Consider the following 21,134-nt stretch of genomic DNA (forward strand, 5'->3'; position numbering starts at 1 on the left):
AACCCACTGAGGGAGGCCAGGGACCCAATCCACCACCTCAGGGACCCCATGACAGGTTCTTAACCTATTGAACCACGATGGGAACTTCAGTATCCTTTTTCTTTTTCTTCTCTTTTTTTTTTTTACAGCAAAGTGACCCAGTTACACGTATCCTACCTTTTTTTTTAATTCCCCATTTTTTTTATTACTCAAATGAATTTATCACATCTGTAGTTGTATAATGATCATAACAGTCCAGTTTCACAGGATTTCCATCCCACAGCCCAGGCACATCCCCCCACCCCCCAAACTGTCTCCACCAGAGATCATAAGTTTTTCAATGTCTGTGAGTCAGCATCTGTTCTGCAAAGAAGTTCAGTCTGTCCTTTTTTCAGATTCCACATGTCAGTGAAAGCATTTGATGTTGGTGGCTCATTGTATGTCTGACTTCACTTAGCATGATAGTTTCTAGGTCCATCCATGTTGCAAAAAATGCTATTATATCGTTCTTTTTAATGGCTGAGTAATATTCCATTGTGTATATGTACCACATCTTCTGGATCCACTCCTCTGTCGATGGACATTTAGGTTGTTTCCATGTTTTGGCTATTGTAAATAGTGCTGCAATGAACATTGGAGTACTTGTGTCTTTCCGAGTCGTGGTTTTCTCTGGATAGATGCCAGGAATGGGATTGCTGGATCAAATGATAGTTCTATGTTTAGTTTTCTGAGGAATCTCCATACTGCTTTCCACAGTGGTTGCACCAATTTACAATCCCACCAACAGTGTACTAGGGTTCCTTTTTCTCCACACCCTCTCCAGCACTTATTGTTTGTAGACTTTTTGATGATGGCCATTCTGGCTGGTATAAGGCGGTACTTCAGAGTGGTTTTGATTTGCATTTCTCTAATAATGAGTGACGTTGAACATCTTTTCATATGTTTCTTGGCCATCTGTATGTCTTCTTTGGAGAATTGTCTGTTTAGATCTTCTGCCCATTTTTTCATAGGCTTGTTTGTTTTTTTGGTATGGAGCTGAAGAAGTGAATTATAATGTAGGAATATCCCTAGGATGATATGAGCCAGGGTCATTTCAAGGGTGTGTGGCCTGGGGCAAACCACATCCTGTGACTCACTCGCCACCTTTTCCCATCAGGGAAGGTTTCAGATGAAATGATCCACATTTTAAAAACCTATTCAAAAGTGAAGCATAGTGGGACCAGAGACCTGCCCCAAGAAACTTAAAGGAGAAAATGCCAGCATGTACATATAGTTTTAAATGGAACATAACAGAAAAAAAACAAAACAGAATGCTCTGAGAGCCCACCCATCCATTTTGTTAGGAAATAGGTATCAAAATATTAGAATGACTGTTACACATGCATACAAAAACAAAGAACAAAAAAAGGGTTAATCTAATCTCTTAGAGGTTGGGGGACAAAAATGGAAAGGACAGCACTTACTGCTTCGCTTTGGTGACACATTGTGAGCTAACTGTAACCTCCGTGAGAGCAGGGACCACAGCATTTTTGCTTGCTGTTATATCTTTACTGCCTAGCACAGCGTGAAGATGTGTTCAGCGGAGGTGTGTCTACGGCCTCAGATCCTATGGGCACTTTCACTTCTTCCCTTCTTTCCTGACCACACGCACTGTAAAAGATTAGAACACAAAAACGTTATGAGGGACAAAAAAAGCAACCTCAATCCCAATATCCAGAAATAATCACTATTAACATATTCATTTCCATCTAAGATTTTATTTTATTATATTTTTTTAGGGCCACACCCATGGCACAGGGACGTTCCCAGGCCAAGGGTCGAACCATGGCAATAACAGGTCTTTAACCCATTGAGTGAGGCCAGGGATCGAACCCACATCCCCATGGGTACTAGTTGGGTTCGTTACCGCTGAGCCATGACAGGAACTCCATTTATATCTAGGATTTTAAATAAAATATATATCTATATTTATTTTATGAAATAAGTCTTTAAGAATGGTTAGAAGTTATCCATGAAAGGAGGGGGTGGGTGGAGAGTAGAAGAGAAATACAGGTGAATGGAATAGCATGATAAAAACAGAGGTATGAAACCACATGACTTGTCTGGGGAACTAAAAATAGTCCAGTGTTGAAGAGGTAGGAATGGAAGATGATGGGAGAACAGGAGGGGGTATGGACCAGATAGGTGGCTAAAGGGGTATCTGGGAAGGAATAATAACTTATGGCAGGGATTTCCTGTTGTGGCTCAGCAGTAACAAACCCAACTTGTATCCATGAGGACGAAGGTTCAAGGACACAGGTTCAATCTTTGGCCTCCCTCAGCGGGTTAAGGATCTGGTGTTGCCATGAGCTGTGACGCAGGTTGCAGATGCTTGGATCCTGCATTGCTATGGCTGTGGTGCAGGCCAGCAGCTGTAGATCCAATTCGACCCCTAGCCTGGGAGCTTCCATATGCCACAGGTGTGGCCGTAAGAAGCAAAAACAAACAAATAAACAAAAAAACTTATGGCATAAGGCAATTGTTCCTGTGTGGACTGAGTTTCAACGACCTGTAACTCTTTGATATGATGGTCCCCTATTATGTGCAAGGCTCTGTGGGCAACACATAGGATAATTAAACCTTATCCTTTCCTTCAAGAAGCTTACAATCTAGTTAAGGAAGATACTATATTTTTTATTTTTATTTTTTGTCTTTTTGCCTTTTCTAGGGCTTCTTCTGCATCATATGGAGGTTCCCAGGCTAGGGGTCTAATCGGAGCTGTAGCTGCCAGCCTACGCCAGAGCCACAGCAACGCAGGATCCTTAACCCCCTGAGCAAGGCCAGGGATCGAACCCACAACCTCATGGTTCCTAGTTGGATTCGTTAACCACTGAGCCACAACAGGAATTCCAAGGAAGATATTATACATGGAATTGAAAAGTTCCTCCCCTACAGGAGAATAATGGTAAGTGACAAATGAGAGGCATATGCATTATCTGGGGGAGCAGCAAAAAGGAGATGGACTTGTTTGAGGTTTTGAAGAATAGAGAAGTCCTGGTCCAAATGCCTAATCTGGCATTTCCAGCCCTTTTCCATATAGTTCCTAGTTAACTCTTCGGCCTTTCTGCCCTACTCTTCCACATGAACCACTGTTGCAATTGAACTAGTTTGTTTACTGTTCTTCACATATACCTTATGGAATTTTACTTTTCTTCTTTATTATTTGAATATCCATTTTGCTCTTTTTTGAGACCTCAGATGCCTGGTTCCTCTTTAAATCCTATACCTTCCCTTCTGGAAGGAGTCAGGTCACAATTTGCCCAGAAGGTGTATCTATGAAACCAGAGTTTTCTCTACAGGAAAGCTTTCTGTGAAAGTTTACCGGTCATGACAAGTTCTCACCATGCCATGCCAAAGCTCTTAAAAAAAATCACTATTTCCACTACCTACATTGCATTAGCTGCAACAGGTGTTAAACCAACTAAATCTGGGAAGCATCTGGACCCTTCAAGTTTTTGTACTCATGCTGTTTTATGCATGTTTTAATCTTGACATTTTGCCCTGATGGCACAAGCTTTGGAGAGCAAAGACATTGTCTTTGACTGATTTCCTTCCTTGTCTGGACATGTTTTTTATGGTACTGCTGCTGTGGTATTCTCAGGTGATTGCCATGGGAATAGCATGCTTGGTAAAATAATGAGAACATGTAATGGAGAGTTTGAAAGAGGAAGTCTAACTTGAAGTTGGGTGATTATATTGTCTTCTGGTCCCATCCTTCCCTTATTCTACCCTCCTCTCTTTCTAATAGACACATAATGTCCTCCAGTTAAAACAAGGAAATCTCACACACACAAAGAATCCCAAACAATCTCCAGTTTCTTCTAAACAGAAAAGATGTGTTGACATTGGTGGACTGGGTTAGATTCTTTTTTTTTTTTTTTTTTTTTTTTTTGTCTTTTTGCTATTTCTTTGGCCGCTCCCGTGGCATATGGAGGTTCCCAGGCTAGGGGTCTAATCGGAGCTGTGGCCACCAGCCTACGCCAGAGCCACAGCAACGCAGGACCCGAGCCGCGTCTGCAATCTACACCACAGCTCACGGCAACGCCGGATCGTTAACCCACTGAGCAAGGGCAGGGATCGAACCCGCAACCTCATGGTTCCTAGTCGGATTCGTTAACCACTGCGCCATGACGGGAACTCCCCTGGGTTAGATTCTTATACTTTGAGGGAACATCATCTCATCTGAAGGTTAGAACTTGCCATGGTCTCTCAGGTAATTAAGGAAGGAGTTAGGATTTGGCCCTAGTCTGACTTCAGAACACATACTTTCAGTTACTACATTATTCTACTTTCTATGTGTTGATGTTCTCACCTTATTTCTGTTACTTTTTTTTTTCTTTCTCATGTCCTTCAGTGGCATTTTCAACACTGGACTTAGAATATTCCCAGACCTGACCAAAGTGTATTCCACTGATGTATTCTTCATACTGTAAGTGTGCACGCATTCAATATTTGGCAGTGTTCTACTTATCACCGACAAGAACTAGGGGGCAGCCATAGGGGTTGGTTGAAACCAAGTGAGGCAGTTGTTTCAAGGAGGAAGCAGTGATCAGCTGTGACAAATGTGCTAATGGATGTAGTAAGACAAAGACTGAGAAAAGGCCATTGGGTTTAGTAATGTGGGGCATTGACAAATTTGAAAAGACCAGTTCCATTGGCGCTCTCGGGGTGGAGAAGTCTGGGTGGAGTGGGCTCAAGAAAGAACCAGAAGAGAGAATTAGAGAGAGCAACCATAACAAACTCTTTTGGAAAGTTTTACTATTGACAAAGGAATAGAGGGGGTTCCTGCTGTGGCATTGAGTGTTAAGAATCCAACTGCAGTGGCTCAGGTCGCTGTGGAGGTGCAAGTTTGAGCCCCAGCCCCAATGCAGTGGGTTAAAGGATCCAGCATTGCCACAGCTGCAGCTTAGATTCATTCCCTGGCATAGGAACTTCCATATGTCATGGGTGCAGCCATAAGGTGGAAAAAAAAGGAGCAGAAAATGTCTCAGTGGTTGAAGCATATCAAATATGGAGGAAAGTTTTTTTTTTTAATGGGAGAAACTATGGCATATATGTTTGTTGATGGGAGTGATTGAATAGAAAGATATTTGATGATAAGGTTAACACTTTATTTTTCACATAGCTTTCAAACACTTCCCCATGCATTATCATGTTTGCTCCTCACAACTACCTTACAAGGCATAAAAGCAAGTTATAATGTTTCCATTCTACAAATAAGGAAACCGAGGAATAGAAAACCTAAGGGTTTTGTCTGAGCAGAGTCCCAAGGAGCAGTCTCGAGTGGTGCTCAAACTGGGTCCTGTGACTTCTTACTGGGGCCATGTGCTCTTTTCCAAAATCCATGCCATGGTCAAGGGTCTTACTAGTTGTGCAGAAGTGAAAGAACATATGCAGAGAGAATTACAGGTTTAGTTTGTACTAGAGAATCAGCAAAACATAGAATGGTAGGATCTAGTCTCTTGAGATTTTGCTGGAAAAAAAAGTCCATGCTTCTTTACTGCAGAATTGCTCATTTCAAAATATAGGCTGTCTTCCAGCAGCACGGAAATGTTTTTCAGGAGCATCTGCATGGCAGTGTTTTATAAGTGGAGGACACTTTAATAAAACTCATGAAATGAAATCCATTGGTCCCATTCTACAGACCCTTTTTACGGGTTCAATTCACTGAGAAAATTTGTTGCCTTGGACAAAGGATTTGTCAGAGATTCATGAGAAGTCTCTGAGACCCACCTGCTCTGCCTGCAGATGAGGCTGGTCAGGAACCTCAGTTCACACTCAAAGCCAACTTGTTCAATGCACATTTGGGGCTTGGAGTGCAAGCTCACCTAGGAGAGCTCTCACCACCTCACCTCTGAGCCACCAGAGGCTAAGAGTCAGTGACACTTAAAAAGAAATAAGATGAAACTGAATTGCATCGGGTTATTTATTCAAGTGCACATGTTCAGCAAGAGCAGAGTTCCTGAAGGAAAGCCTTTTTTTCACCAAGTGTCTTTGTTGCTCTGTTGCAGTGAAATTACAGACAACCCTTACATGACATCAATCCCTGCGAATGCTTTTCAGGGCCTGTGCAACGAAACCTTGACACTGTGAGTATTGCCACCTCCACTCCTACCAAGAATGGAAGTTTTATTTGGGCCATTGTCATATTTTCACAGGCCATCCAAGAACCATACTACCATAGAGTATGTGCTCTAAGATCTACCAAGTGTTTCACATAGTTAAATAAGAGCAGTGCCTTATGGTGCTACCCTGAGATGACAAAATGGTTTATGTAGTGAGACAAAGAGTATTCCCTTGCAGAAATGGTCCATACATATTATTTGTAAAGGGTCATCCAGGTTTTACAGACCACATGGACTTTGTGATAACTGCTCAACTCTGCCATTCTAGGTTAAAACAGCCATACACGATACATAAACTAATGCACATGGCTATGTTATGTTCCAACAAAATTTTATTTACCGAAACAGGCAGTGAGCTAGTAGCCCACAAGCCTTATAATATTCTAGATTCTAGTATTCCCCTGTACAGAAGAAAAACCAAGAGTTAAAGTAAATTTAAGTGACCGTCCCAAAGTCACTGAGCTGGAAAATGATGCTACTAAGGGCTTTTCATACTCTGCACTCATACTTCAACTGTGTCATTAAAACTATCATTAAGCTCCTATGAAGGGATATTGAATAGAAAACATAGTAACATAATTCTGCTCCAGATCATTTTTCAGAGTTAGAATGGGTTCTGCTCTTTAGTTGTTCAAAGGAACTGTTTTATCAGGAAAATTCACAAAATGTTCTCATGAAGGAGACCTAATAGAGGTATAAAAGATTGTTAATTCTCCAAGCTGGTAAAGAATTCCCTGTCTCATTGAATTCGCTGCAAAGTAGAGCTGGGGCTACATCCAAAGGATCCCTTCTCTCTAGTTTCAGCATCACTGCCCAAGTTTAGGCCTGGTGGGTGTTCTGCCTAGAATGTCACCAGCTCCCTTTCTCTGGTCACACTGCAGTCCAGGGCTTCTTCTTCACACACAAACCTGACTGGATTATCCCCTAGCAAAATGGATCCAAGCCTGAACACAACTCTTTGAAAGAGCTGTTTCCAGCCATCTCTCAGTCTTGACCCTATGGATCTATCTCCACCTCTGAGACTCGACCCTCAGTGGAGCTTTTCAATTCATCCTTCTCAGAACATAGGGTGAGCTCTCCTGAAAAGACGGGAGACCCCACCATTTCATTGGACAATACAGACAAGACCTTGGGTCTTAACCTACTCAGTTTCAAACCTCAAGGCCATTTACCTCTTCAGTCAAGGTTTCCATTCTGCCATTTCCCACTCAGCGTGCGTAACCTCCAGTCTCAATTTCTTTACAGAATGTTACCCCCATCTTTTGGCATTGGACCAATAAGGACCCCATATTTCAAGCAGCCCTCTCAAGTGGAAGCTGCTCTTTGTCTCAGACCCAGCATGGGGCCCAGTAGATATCTGACAAACCTCTGAATGAGAGAACCTCAACCTTCCTGAAATCTAGAGGGGGTTGGCATGGGTTGTCCATTATCTTTTCAGATGATTATTTCTACATTCTTTCAAAAGCCCTTGCTTCATTGAGACTCGTGCTCAAAAAACTATAAACACAAAAGGATATGTGTCTACCAGCAAATTTGTACCCATATTCCTCATAGAATGGAGTTTCAGTCAAAGTTTGAAAGCCTTTGTTCTCTCTTTCTTGACTATGTTTTTCTTCCTTCACTATTTTCCCTTTTTGAGGCCTGCTTGTCCCATAAAAGTTTTATTTAATCTCTGAAATGTAATTCTGACAAAGAACATTTTTCTTGTCTAGGCCTCTCAACAAAGTTTGGGAAAACAGAAATGCCAAAGTGGACAGTTCTTACATCTTCATTAAATAACTCTATTAAGAAAAAAATAACTTACCTATTAGAGCTTTCTAAGCCTCTGTGTTCAGTGTCCCTATGCACTTCAGTCCTTGCCCAGGACACCTTAGTAGCTGGAATTAAACTAATTATATAATTATTGAAAAAAATTTAAAAAAACAACAACAAAGATTACCTCTCAGTTTTCCATAACTACATAAGATAAATCCAGGTTTTCAGGGTATTTATTCCTTTTAACATGGTCATCTTCTAAGTGTCCACACCTCACTGTGTTAAATACATGGCTATAATATCCTCCCGGCAACCTTTTGGTTAGGTATTATTTCATCATATTTTTATAGACAAGGAAACTCAGGATAACAGAGGTTGAGAAATTCTCAGGATTGCCTACTGTGAAGTGATATAGCCAGGTCTAATTCCAAATTTGTGGTCTCTTGTGTGCTTCATACTGTGTTACCAGAATTCACAGCAGATAGACTACAGTAGTTTTCAGAGTTCTCCCACAATCACCACTAGCTGTGCCAGAATGTGGCCATGGCTGCCTGCTCTTATCTCATATCAATAGCCCCCAGGAAACCCCATGCTTCCCTGTGTAAACCAGAGTTCCTAAGGTGGAGCTCCTTTTCCAGCAGGAAGGATGTGTGCTCTTGGTGGGTGGGAAGAATTACTTTTGAGGTCAGAAATACTGATTCCCTGGAGTTCCCACTGTGGTCCAGTGGGTTAAGAATCCAACTGCTGCGGCTTGGGTTGCTGCAGAGGTGTGGCTTTGATCCTCAGCCTGGCACAGTGGGTTAAAGGATCCAGTGTTGCCCCAGCTGTGGCGTAGGTCACAGCTATAGCTCAGATTCTATCCCTGGCCCAGGAACTTCCACATGCCACAGGAGTGGCCATACCAGAAAAAAAAAAAAAAAAAAAAAGAAAGAAAAAAAGAAAAAAAGAAGAAGAAGGAGAAGAAATCCTGATTCCCAACAGCTGTGTATCAATATGGCTTTGCCAATCACCTCCAATATCTCAATAACTTGACTAGGAAACAGAGGCAATAACACTTCAGTCCAGCCCCTGGGATCACTGTATGGATTAGTTAGTTGCACAAACACAGGAACAAGTTAAAAAATTAAAATTTCCACAAAAGGCCATGGTCTGTCTGCTTTCTTCAATTTGTTTTTGAAGCTCAATTTAACTTAATCCTCAACCATTTAATTAAGCATTTAATCTATGATAAGTCCTGAGGATAAAAATATGGATAAAATACAAATGTGAAATAACATTTTAAGTAGAAAAATATAAAACATGCATTCAGATAAATAATGTCTTTTACTGTGTTCATCCTGAGAAATGGCTACATATTCCTCAATTACTGACATTGGGTAAACTATTACCTAAAATCCCTGTTTTCTGAATATATCAAAATTCTTAATGATGGCAAGTCTTTGTTCCTCAAAGTGAACCTGCTTCTGAGAAACAGCTTAAAGTTCTAGGAGCTAAGTTTGGAGAATAGGGATTCAAACGGGGAAATATTTCTATGTCCCAAACAAGACATACCATAAAGTTTTCTTGTGGGGCTCCTATGTGGGACCTGAGAAACTTTGTGCACATTTCTGGCATTGAAGAAATGAAGCCCAACCCCCAGAAAAGGGCCAGCACCACCTCTTAGAGGTTACTGATTTCTCTTATCTCTGTTGATTATAGGAAACTATACAACAATGGCTTTACTTCAGTCCAAGGACATGCTTTCAATGGGACAAAGCTGGATGCTGTGTAAGTCAAAGGATGCCATGGAAACTGCTATCCTCCCCTACACTCCCACCCCAAGAAGGACCATTCAGTGGGTCAGAATTCTGCTAGAGATAGATCCTACCAGAGCATTCCTCAACACCAGAGTTAGTACGACCAAGACTTGGGGATGATGTTAAGAAACTTGGCAAAAGCCAGTGTTAGTGGACACTTACACTGATTCCAATTCTAAATCCCAAAGCGTTTATCCTTGATAATATGAAGAACAATGGTGTCACCTTCAGTTATCTTATAGGAAAGCGTGCGTGTGTGTGTGTGTGCGTGTGTTTGTGTAAATATTCACCTACTATGTACTAAAGTAAAGGTGTGTCTTTAGGTCCAAAGCTATTTGGAAAGCAAGGTTTTTGCTTCCACATTTTCAGGAAATATGTGAATTTATGTTGATTCAATCAGAAATCACTGAAAATCCATAACCAATTTTGCCTTCCCTGCAAATCAATAATGCCTAGAATAGGATATTGGCAAAAAAGAGTCATTGATGTGGGTTTCTATTTTTGTCATACTTTTCTATCAGGTCTCTATGGCCCCCAGTATCTATGGCAGGGCATACTTTGTGGCTGAGAGCTGGTGGTCTGGTTCAGCCACACTAGTGTGTGATATAAATTAAAAGCAATAAATGAAAAATAGCTTTAGTAGAGCTGACTTTCCATAATATGGTGGACTAGATCATTCCTAGGGCACTCCTACTACTAGTAAACACCTAGCTGCTACATTTTTTAGAAGTTACATTTTATGTCATAGCTCCAAGAGAGGGAAATGAAATAAGCTAACAAACAAGTAGCTGAAACCAAAGTGCTGGGTACTTACAAAGGGTGCAGCTCTCTCAGGGGCAGTTGCCAGCATCAGTAGTGCCAGGAGACTAGACTTCAGTCAACGAGAGGGCGAGGAAGTGATGTAAACTCTTCTGTAAAGGGATCTGAGACTCCCAGCCTAGACAGGGAACCTGGACAAGACCTGGAGTGGAAGCACCCTAGTAGCACCTCCTGACTCTTGGCAGAAATAACTGCCAACCTCTACAGAGGAAAGAACCTTAATGCAGGCTCCCAGATCTTTACAATGTTAAGATCCATGAAATAGGTTCTCATAGTCAAAAATCACACATAGGAGAAGGAAAAAACAAAAAACAAAAAACCACCATTAGTAAGAGTCGAGTGAAGCAACAAGCAGTAGATTTTTGTGTTTCATTTATTTTATAAAAGTTAATTGAATATTTTAAAATAATTGTACTTTTCAACTGCAGAACTTCTTGCTTTTTAAAAAATTGTTTGCTCATATAATTCCATTATTTTTCCTTTAAATATTTTATACATAGTTGTTTTATATTCTGGAAATAATCACTGCAAAATCTGAAGGCCTATGGTTCTAGATCTGTCAGTGCTTCTCAAACTTTATTGAGCATATAAACCCTCTGTTAAAATGAAGAATCTGATTAAGTAGATCTGGGGTGAGCCCCAGGATTCTGCATTTTTAACAAGCTCCCAGGTGATACTGCTCGTGGTCCACTGACCACGCTTTAGCAGGTAAGGTAAACCAATCTGCCCAACCATAAGTGGGGGCCCTGGTTATAAAACACACACACACATGGATTAAGTGGCTTATTCTGGTTTTAGGGTCACTGGTGGGTATGATTCCATTTTTAAAGAATAAATACTAATAAGTTTTGAGGTCATTATACCTTGGCATGGCTTCCTAAGTTCTATTTAAAGTCGGGTCTCACTCTTTACCAGGCTTTTGGATTTCCTAGTCGTCTTTATCAAGTGAAGATCAGAGTACCTTTCTCTAGATTGTCTAATTGGGGGCTCATTTGGGTTGATATTAGTCATTTTTAAAATATGTAATTATAGAAGAAGTCTGAAAAGACTCAGTTGAGTAACATGAATACTTTACATAAAATATATTTACCGTATTGGAGAGACCCTATATCCCTGTTAACTTTATCATACAAGTCTCACATAATCCTTCATTTATTTTTCAACATATTTATCAAACACCTTCAAGGATCCTGGCACTGTGCTATTCATTAGCAACACCAATATGAACAAGACCAATGTTCTCTCTCATCACACTAAACATACATTTTGGTGGGGTCAACTTAAGGACAGCAGTATCAAGGGTCAGGGTATATTAGAAATATACTAATGTACCCAATTCAAAATATGCATTTCAGATTGTAAATAACTGAACACTTAGTATCCTTGCTTGGAGATGTAAGCAGGATTTTCCCTTGATTTATCACATTTAAAAAAATTATTGAGAGTTCCCATGGTGGCGCATCAGAAGCAAATCTGAAGAGTATCCATGAGGATGTGGGTTAGATCCCTGGCCTTGCTCAGTGGGTCAGAGATCTAGCATTACTGTAAGCTGTGGTGTAGGTCACAGACACGGCTCAGATCCCGTGTTGCTGTGGCTGTGGCTATGGTGTAAGTCAGCAGCTGTAGCTCCAATTGGACCCTTAGTCTGGGAACTTCCTTGCGCAGCTCTAAAATGCATAAATATGTGTGTGTATATATATACATATTAGTAGTCTATTTTAATATTACATGAATCTAACCAAATGTTTTTCTCTTTAATTATTCCTAGAAACCCGCCGACCTTAGGGGAAATGATCTTCCCAGTTCAAATCTTCTATGAAACTTTTCCATGAAATGAGGAATTAAGACTTCTCAAAACAATTAAGACAATTTGGAGTTCCTATTGTGGCACAGTGGAAACGAATCCAACTAGTATCCATGAGGATGCAAGTTCGATCCCTGGCCTTGCTCTGTGGGTTAAGGATCCAGCATTGCCATGAGCTGTGGTGTAGGTCGCAGATGCAGCTCAGATCCCACATCACTGTAGCTGTGGTATAGGCTGGCAGCTGCAGCTTCTACTCAACCCCTAGCCTGTGAGCCTCCATATGTGGCAGGTGTGGCCCTAAAAAGCAAAATAATAATAATAATAACAGTAATAATAATAATAATATAAGACGGTTTGTGATACTTAGGGTATAAAGATTTCAGAAGACTGTCACACTGTTCTAGACCTCAGGGTCATCAAGATGTTAGCATTAAGGTGGAAGAGAACCATGTTAGCAAGGGTTGGGTAGGGACAGTAAAGAAACCTTCAACTAGGGAGACCAGAGATGATAACATGGCTCCTGAATTCAGTGTGTCCCACTGATTCTTGCTTGAACCCAAACTATCTTTCCAGAATTCCGGATGAGAAGAAGGCCTAGAAACCAAGTTTGGATATACAGTAATTCATTTCTAAAGCTTCTCTTATTCCACAAGCAAATGACTTTAATGCCCAAGATGAGGATTTTTGCTTTCAATCATTTGCTTCTTTATCCTTCCATATTTACTCATTAGAAGGTTTCACCCTCAATGGCTCTCAGTTATCATTTTTAAGGGCAGAGATTTGAATATAAAATTTAGACTTTAAGGCCTACGGAGCATGGTTCTCAGTATTGATTGAAAACTCCAATCATCTGAAGCATTTTGGAAGTACTGATGCCTAGGTTTTACCACCAGAAATTCTGGTTTAATTGGTCTGAGTTTAGCCAGGGCATGGGGAGTTCAATATCTCCCCAGGTGAGTCCAGTGTAAAGCAAATGTCAAGAATTATAGCTGTGGAGTAGGTTATCACTCTTCTTGTCCAATAATCACATTTTACAAATAAAGGGAATGGAACCCAGAATGGCTTTAGAAAAATGGATTTTTACAATTGATGGATCTATCTAGTGGCCAAGCCAAAGCCACGACCTGGATCCCTGGTTCAAGGCTCTTTTCCTTGTGCCATGCTGGGATTCATTGTTGCTGACTTTACCAGTCACTGCTAAGGCTTGGACACTGAGATCCTCTGGCTACTAGTTTCTCAGCCTAGGAGAATATCTACACAGATTCTATTAAAGACATGAAACACAGAAGCTTAAATATCTTGCATCTGGGAAGAGTAGACACATGTGAGAGAAAAAAGGTCACTCAAGACTCAAGGCACAACCAGTAGAAGTTTCAGAGAACAGTCCCGCCAAGTCACAGTGTCATTTGTCAATGAGATCCAGTACAGCCAGGTCACCAACTCAACCAGCTCCCGAATGAGGTCAGAGTTTGAAGGGAACCTTGATGAAAAGGCTGGCATGATCAAATGTTATTAAATTCAAAGAATTGGGGTTAAAGTCTGGCCATGTATGTTCATTATTTTGCCTCAAAACATCTCATGCCTGCTCATAATTGGCCTCTTGGTCATGTTTAGAGAATTCCACAGAGACTAAAAAGATTACCGAAGTGAATCTTCTGTTATCAGGCTGCTGTGCTAAGTGGATATCAGTGTAAGTAAGTCTAGTAGCCTATAATTTTATGGTTTTGGTCATTAAGTTAGCTGCAGAATATCAAAGGACTTAGAGGAATTTTCTATTGAAAAAAATGGAAAACTAACAATGGAACAGTAATTTCTAGCCCAACTTCTCTCCAACTTTTGGGGTAAGAGAAGAGATGAGGGAACATGCATTTCCCAAACTATAGTCCATGGTAAATTAATGGGCTATTAATTACCTTATAAAGTTAAAGTATACAGGTGGACTTCCTGGGTCTTTTGAGAGAATAATCTGAATAACTAGTATCTAAGAAGGGGATAGAGTATGCAAGAGCTTCCTAGGGAGCTCTTAGCTCAGGAGCATTTCTCTGGACTGGTGTTTCAGAGAACACTTTTGGGGAAAGCTACTCCAGAAGATTTTTTTTTTTTTTTTTGTCTTTTTAGGGCTGTGCCCATGACATTTGGAGATTCCCAGGCTAGGGGTCAAATCGGAGCTGTAGCCTCTGGCCTACACCACAGCCATAGCAACACAGGATCCAAGACATGTCTGCAACCTATACCACAGCTCATGGCAACACCGGATCCTTAACCCACTGAGTGAGGCCTGGGATCAAACCTACGTCCTCATGGATGCTAGTCAGATTCGTTTCTGCTGAACCACAATGGGAACTCCAAAAAGAATCTTTTGATAGTGCAACTTGTTGGGAGGCAGGTCAATTTAACAAGGCTTATTCAAGAAGCAAGCTGTGGAAAAATCTAAGAGCCAGTAAAGTTTCAGATCATATTGTGGTCTTGCAAAGTTAAACCTATGAAGGGCTCATGTACAGAGACCATCTTTACCTTCCTGACAGCTTTCTCCTCAGACCATACATGGGTTCTGTGAGAAGCCTGGCTGATGGGAGAGAGTTATTCCCTTAGAGACAGTGGATTTTAATTCACTCATTCCCCGAATTATAGTCTGTTCTCATCACTGTAACTACCCCTTGAAACATAGGAAAGAAATCAAGGCACCATTTTCACATACTTTCTTGAGATTTTTAGGTGACATTTGGAATGGTTAAACAAATGCAGGAAATATTTGAGTGAACCATTTGTTTCTTGATTTTTAGGAGTTGAGGTCTGAGATCAGCAAACTTTTTCTGTGAAGGGCCGGAGGCTAACAAGTATTTTAGGCTTTGTGGGTCATGTGATTTCAGTCACAGCTACTCACCTCCACCACTGTAGTGTGAAAGCAGCCATGGACAATTCATAAAAACAAATGAGTGTGGCTGTGTTTCCATGAACTTTATTTACAAAAACCGGTGGCAGGCAGGATGTAACCTGATGGTTAGTTTGTGGACCTTTGGTCTAGATGTAGGTATTCAGTGAGGATGACCATTGTATGATGAATATGAAGTCTGTTTTTCCCAAATCCTGGTAAAGGTTAAATGGCAGGCATGGGATGAAGATAAGTATCTGAATAAAAATATTTTAGGGTTTGAATGTTCAGATCCAATCATGAGATAAAACAAAGATCTTTATTTTCCAATCACTACTTTGAATCTAAACTTAAATGTCTACTCCTGTTATAAAACAATATTCCATCTATTCATTATACCCTATGTTTCTGATTCCTGGTTGATGGAAACTAATTTTTTCTTAGATTTAGGCACTTCAGTGAAAGGTATCATGTAAATCCAAGAAAAAATAAAGATAATCATGACAAGGAGGCCTGGAAGATAAGAGTTGAGCCGTAAATGGAGAAAACAGAGGTCAGGTTTCCATAGTAATCAGGAAATAGTATTAACTTTGTGATTTTTAACATATTCTCAATAATAATTGTGATTTAAAACTAATATAAACACGTCAGGATCCTATAATGACCCTAATAGTGTTCAAAGATCCTATATGGCATGTTAGCAACTTGGTAAATTCTCCAGAAACATGTTCAAATATTTTTTTTCTTTTTACGGCCACACCTGTGGCACATGAAAGTTACCAGGCTAGGGATTAAATCAGAGTTGCAGCCAAGTCCTGTGCCACAGCCATGGCCACACTGGATCCAAGCTGTATTGGTCACCTATGCCACAGCTTGCAGCAATGCTAGATCCTTAACCCACTGAGCGAGGCCAGGGATCAAACTTGCATCCTCTTGGAGACTATGTTGGGTCTTTAACTCATTGAACCACAGTGGGAACTCCTGTTCAAACAGTTTAACTTCTAATTTAAGCAATTGGTTCTCCAAAAGAGTAATGATTCCCCATCATCTGCCTCATGTAAATTTACTGAAATTAGCAGATTCGACCTCACTTAGACCTATTTTTTTAGTGTAACTGAAGAACATGATTGCAGCCAAGTTGGACACATTCCACATTGAGAACAAGCACTGATGCCTCAGCAGCAGTTGGGTGATTAGTTAAAAGTTCATGAAAATTATGGCAGATGAGTGAAAGTACATGGTCCTGTGATCTCATATGGAACTAAGCACACTGTCATCACTCAGATGTGAAATTAATAATAATACAAGCATCCTTTGCTCAACAGAAGTTGAACTGCTCTCAGTCACAAGTTAAATCACACATTCACTCTTTGGAAGCTCTTTTCTGCCCTCTCCACACAATCTGGCATGGGATATGTTGCTTATTTCAGAATGTCTAATACTCTGTATTGTATTTTCCACTGTCAAACTCTAGCAACAAGCTACTCTCTGACAGTAAACAATTGGGCAGGGAAAAAAATGCCATTTTGATGTGCTAAGAACATACTGAAACACTAATCATTATAAACAGAGAAGTCAACACAATTCACGTACTAATTAGCATCACACATGATCTTATTACAAGCAAAACACTGCAGTTTGGAGCACTGGGAAAAGATGGCGATAGAGAAGATTATGGGATTAAGGAGGCTGTTATTTCTCATGGAGAAAGTATTTGAACAGCTTGTAGGATATGTTCCAAGGCTGGCTTTTACCTGTCTATTGAAACCTTGAGCATTTTCTCACCTGTGACTGTTTACAGACAGGTATCCTGATTTCTGCTACCAGAAGGATTTCATAAAGCAATAAGGGCTGGGCAGGGGTTCTCTTTAATTGTCCAGGTAACTGATACTGAGAGGGAAACACAGTTTGCTGTGAAGTATTCCCATGGGACTCTCACAACATAAACAGGTGTCAGCCTGTTTCCCCTAAAGGGATTATGGAAATGCAGGCTGAAATTCCATCTTGGAGCTGAAATGTATTCCAAAACTCCCCAGGGAGCAAACCTCAGCAGCAACCACAACTCTCCTTGCCACAGTGTCCCATACTTCTCCCTCTAACACGTCCTCATCTAGAGGGTGCCCGAGCTAGGAGTTACCAGCAACTTGACTTTCACTTATTCATCCAGCATGTTTTTACTGAACGGCTGTTATATTCCAAGTGTCAGTTCGATGCGCAAGGATGTGAGCCATATCTATTTGTCAATTAGGTATTTGTCCCCAGCTCATTCCTGACCATCTTTGTTTTTCTGACCACACTGTTCTTCCTTGACTGTGAGATACACAGCACAGTTAAGAAGCCCCCCAATTCCCATATGAAAAACCTGACGTGTCTTTTCTAGGAAGAACTTCATTCCTTCCAAGAAGTTCTCAAAGAGGCATAAAATACTCCCAAGAGTGAAAAGGCATTGAACACACAAATGTAGCCGTGTCTATACTATTTTTAAAGGAGATACCAGGCCTTTTTCACAAGCCCTTCCCAGTATTTGTATTAGAAATCCTGCATTTCAAGAAGTCTTTCCTTTCACCTCAGACTCTAAGACTTTCTACTCTTTTAAGTTCATTTGCATTAATCTTATCCTTGCAAGAGATAATTTAGATGATCACACACACATATCCTCCCTACAAAATAATCATTGTCTGGAGTAGTTTACCTATATAACCTACCAAGATTTGTGACTGATATACCCAAGCAGGCTTATAGAATGTGGATTCCAGAGGAAACAGTATAAATCAGGGCCAAGGAATCTGTTTAACTAACCTGACATCCCCAGTAAACATGACATGATAAATGGGGCTGATAGAAGCACATTCTTCTCAGATATTAAAGCTTCTATAGACACATTTCCCCACCCCATCCCCTTCTCTTCAGATGGAGAGGTAGGGTCAGCCGTCTGAACCTGAGATTATAGCTTCATGGCATTATCATAACATGTGATAATAAGACAGCGCTCCAAACTGCTAAAGGCAGGGTGATGGTTTCACTTTTAGGCATCTAATTATCTCTAAAACACGAAGTGCCCAAACAACCCTGTTGGTTTTAGAGAACACAGCCTCCCCCAAGACTCAGTTCATCTCTGTTCAAGTTGGCCGCACCCTCTCTTCTTCCTCCTTCTCCCCTCCTGGACTCTGGCTGGCTTTCCCCGCTTAAAATCTTCTGCAGTGTTTCTGGTAAATTGCTGCGCTTATCAACCAGCCCCCTTATCCTTGGGGGCATATTGAATGTCAGATGAAAACACTGCAGAATTGGACAAGCAATTATTTAGTTTTACAACAATTTCTAATGATTACAGCAAGCCCATTTTTACTTGTGGCCGTCAGATATGAAGAGGAAAAACTGAGATGAGCTCACCAGTCCGTATTTGATTTTCAGCAGTCTGGGAATAGAATGTTATCTTCAAGTTGCCTGGTCCAAAGAATACAGAAAGAGCCTCGAGCCAGTGTGGCATTTATGCTGTTAGTTGTCTTTTTACAAAATCCTGCTGTTCAAGATCTTTTCTCCCACTGTTGTTTCTCCACGGTGGCTTTTGCCTGCTCTAGCCATGAACTCCGTAGACACTGCAGATTGAAGGAGAGTAAAACAATGAAGCTTGTGAATGAGAGTCTTACATGGTAGCCATTCATCCAGAAGGCACAGTCTGGCTGCTGGAGCATCTTACTTTGGTCTTTGTACATAGACTACATTAAATGACCATCCCCCGCCAATCCATTTTAGACTTAACGATACCTTGGAAGCTTGGTATCCAGCCACTGCCTGACGAGGTCACATGTAGACCATACCTTTGTAGCGTTTGTAAACCAGTTGCTTGTCGCTACCATTGAAAAAGTCATTGATCACCACACCCTGTGTTGAGTCTTCTATCTTTGATTCTCCATTACTTTTTTCTTAAATTAAGAGTTTAACATAACCTGCCTCATTACTTTGCAGGAGAGGTGCATTTGATATTTTTATCCACTCATTTATTCCTTATTTGATAAACAGCTTTGGAAGCACTAAAGTTGGCACTGGTGATACAGTAATGAGACAGCTTAAATTCTGCCTGGGGAGACAGACAATGAAAAAGTAAACAGTAAATAAACAAGGTAGTCACAGATTGTGATAATGCCATAGAGGAAATAAAGAGTGCAGTGAGGAAAATTGGTGGTGGCTACTTTAGATTAAGATAGTTCTTTCAACCTGGATTTGAGAAAAAATATAAAAGATCACCAAATGTATGCCGATTTATGAGATGGCACTGTATGGAGTCATGGTACTTGTCATTTGGTTAATCCCTCATCTTGCCCAGAAGAGGGAGATTTCATTGGCGGTTGGGAAAACCATCTTCCTCCAACTGCTCCAATGAAGACCCAATTGTGGCTCTGAGGCTACCCTCTCTTATTCTAAGTTCCATCCTCTACAAAGGACTGGAGAGGAACAGCACTGCTGGACCAGGAGAAGCTGAAGGCAGGAACCTCACGGCAGCACTGTTTTTGCTTTTGCTTCTGAAGAGCGACAGAGGCTACCTCCCTATGGCTCAGCCACAGAAAAAGCCACCCTCCTTCTCCTTAACTCTGATTTAGAAAGGGGACAGCCAATTAACCAGGAGGAGATTACTCTTGAGGGCTCTGGAAAAGGAAACTTTCTGAACCAGAGTCCTCATCTCACACTATTCTTATAAACCATCATCCTTGAGAATTTTCCATCATAAAGAACAATCACCATAAATAGAAGGATGGAAGCATATCTGTATCTAAGCAGATATCCTAATGGCCTCTGCTGTATTCATTTTGCATCACCAGATGGACTCACTCCCTCTTAAATCAACTAGGCTATGTGGTGAATTATTCTAAACATTTATAAATTGAGATCATTTATAAGAATTACAGATGTAATTATATATTTATATGTATTATGCTTTGTGTCTTTTTAGACAACTTTTTTTTTTTTTCTAAAAAAGTTAGGGGAACAAAGCCTATCCTTCAGAATCCTTGGAAACTTTCATCCATTTGGAGATACTGTTATGTTTTAGAATCACTTTGTCACTTAAATCACTTCAAAACTATTTTATCCTCACATGCCCAATGTGTTCTCAAAATGGAAAGATCAGTGTGCCCAGTAAGTCCCTTCCATGAAAGGTATACTCTATAATCTTATCTGTATAACCTGCCCCCAACAAAATAAGATAGCCAGAGAAAATGCAGGCCATCCAATTAAATTTGAATTTCAGATAAACAACAAATTACTTTTTTAGTATAAGAATGTTTCAAAAAGTTACTTGGGGAGTTCCTGTCGTGGCTCAGTGGTTAACAAATCCAACTAGGAACAATGAGGTTGCAGGTTTGATCCCTGGCCTTGCCCAGTGGGTTAAGGATCTGGCATTGCCGTGAGCTGTGGTATAGGTCGCAGATGAGGCTCAGATCCTGCATTGTTGCTCTGGTGCAGGCTGGCGGCTACAGCTACAATTAGACCCCTAGCCTGGGAACCTCCATATGCCGGGGAGCGGCCCTAGAAAAGGCAAAAAGACCAAAAAAAAAAAAAAATTACTTGGGAAATACTTATACTAAAAAATTATTTATTGCTTAATCTCAGCATCTCGCATATTTAAACTTGCTAAATCTGGCAACCATGCCCCAAATAAAAGATTTGAATCTCTGACAGTCCCCATCACCACTACCCACCTTCACTACCCTTATTGAATACCTGATTGAAGCCCAGTCATTAAAAGTAAGTGGAAATATTGATCAGTGTTGAGACACAAAATTTAATTTAGTTGGTATTGAAGATGATTGAAAAATTCAGTGCCATTGGCCAGGTAAGCAACTTTTATAAAATCTAGATATGCAAACTAAATCATAAACATTCAAATTTTCAAAGACTTCTGCCATAATTAATGTGTATAAACATTGCACAGCTGAAACCTAGAATCT

General features: G+C 40.5%; 1 protein-coding gene and 1 long non-coding RNA gene across 6 annotated transcripts in view; one reads left to right on the forward strand and one right to left on the reverse strand.

The window, feature by feature from the left end:
- Positions 1-21,134, forward strand: part of TSHR (thyroid stimulating hormone receptor) — a 157,676-nt gene that overhangs the window by 100,099 nt on the left and 36,443 nt on the right. For all 5 annotated transcript variants that reach the window (XM_021098307.2, XM_084966753.1, XM_021098308.2 and 2 more), the window contains 3 exon segments: positions 4,373-4,447; positions 6,030-6,107; positions 9,597-9,665. In XM_021098307.2, coding sequence (XP_020953966.2) covers positions 4,373-4,447; positions 6,030-6,107; positions 9,597-9,665 — 222 coding nt within the window.
- On the reverse strand, positions 158-8,828 carry LOC146401869 (uncharacterized). The gene is made up of 3 exons (XR_014811242.1): positions 5,752-8,828; positions 1,443-1,629; positions 158-1,046 (listed from the first exon to the last, which is right to left on the reverse strand). It is a non-coding gene; the product is annotated as an uncharacterized LOC146401869 (long non-coding RNA).

The sequence above is a fragment of the Sus scrofa genome, chromosome 7, assembly GCF_054392235.1.
Source record: "Sus scrofa isolate SSC_HxYL_T2T_F1_AM1 chromosome 7, Sscrofa_HxYL_maternal_Yorkshire_Landrace_v2.0, whole genome shotgun sequence".
NCBI lineage: Eukaryota > Metazoa > Chordata > Mammalia > Artiodactyla > Suidae > Sus > Sus scrofa.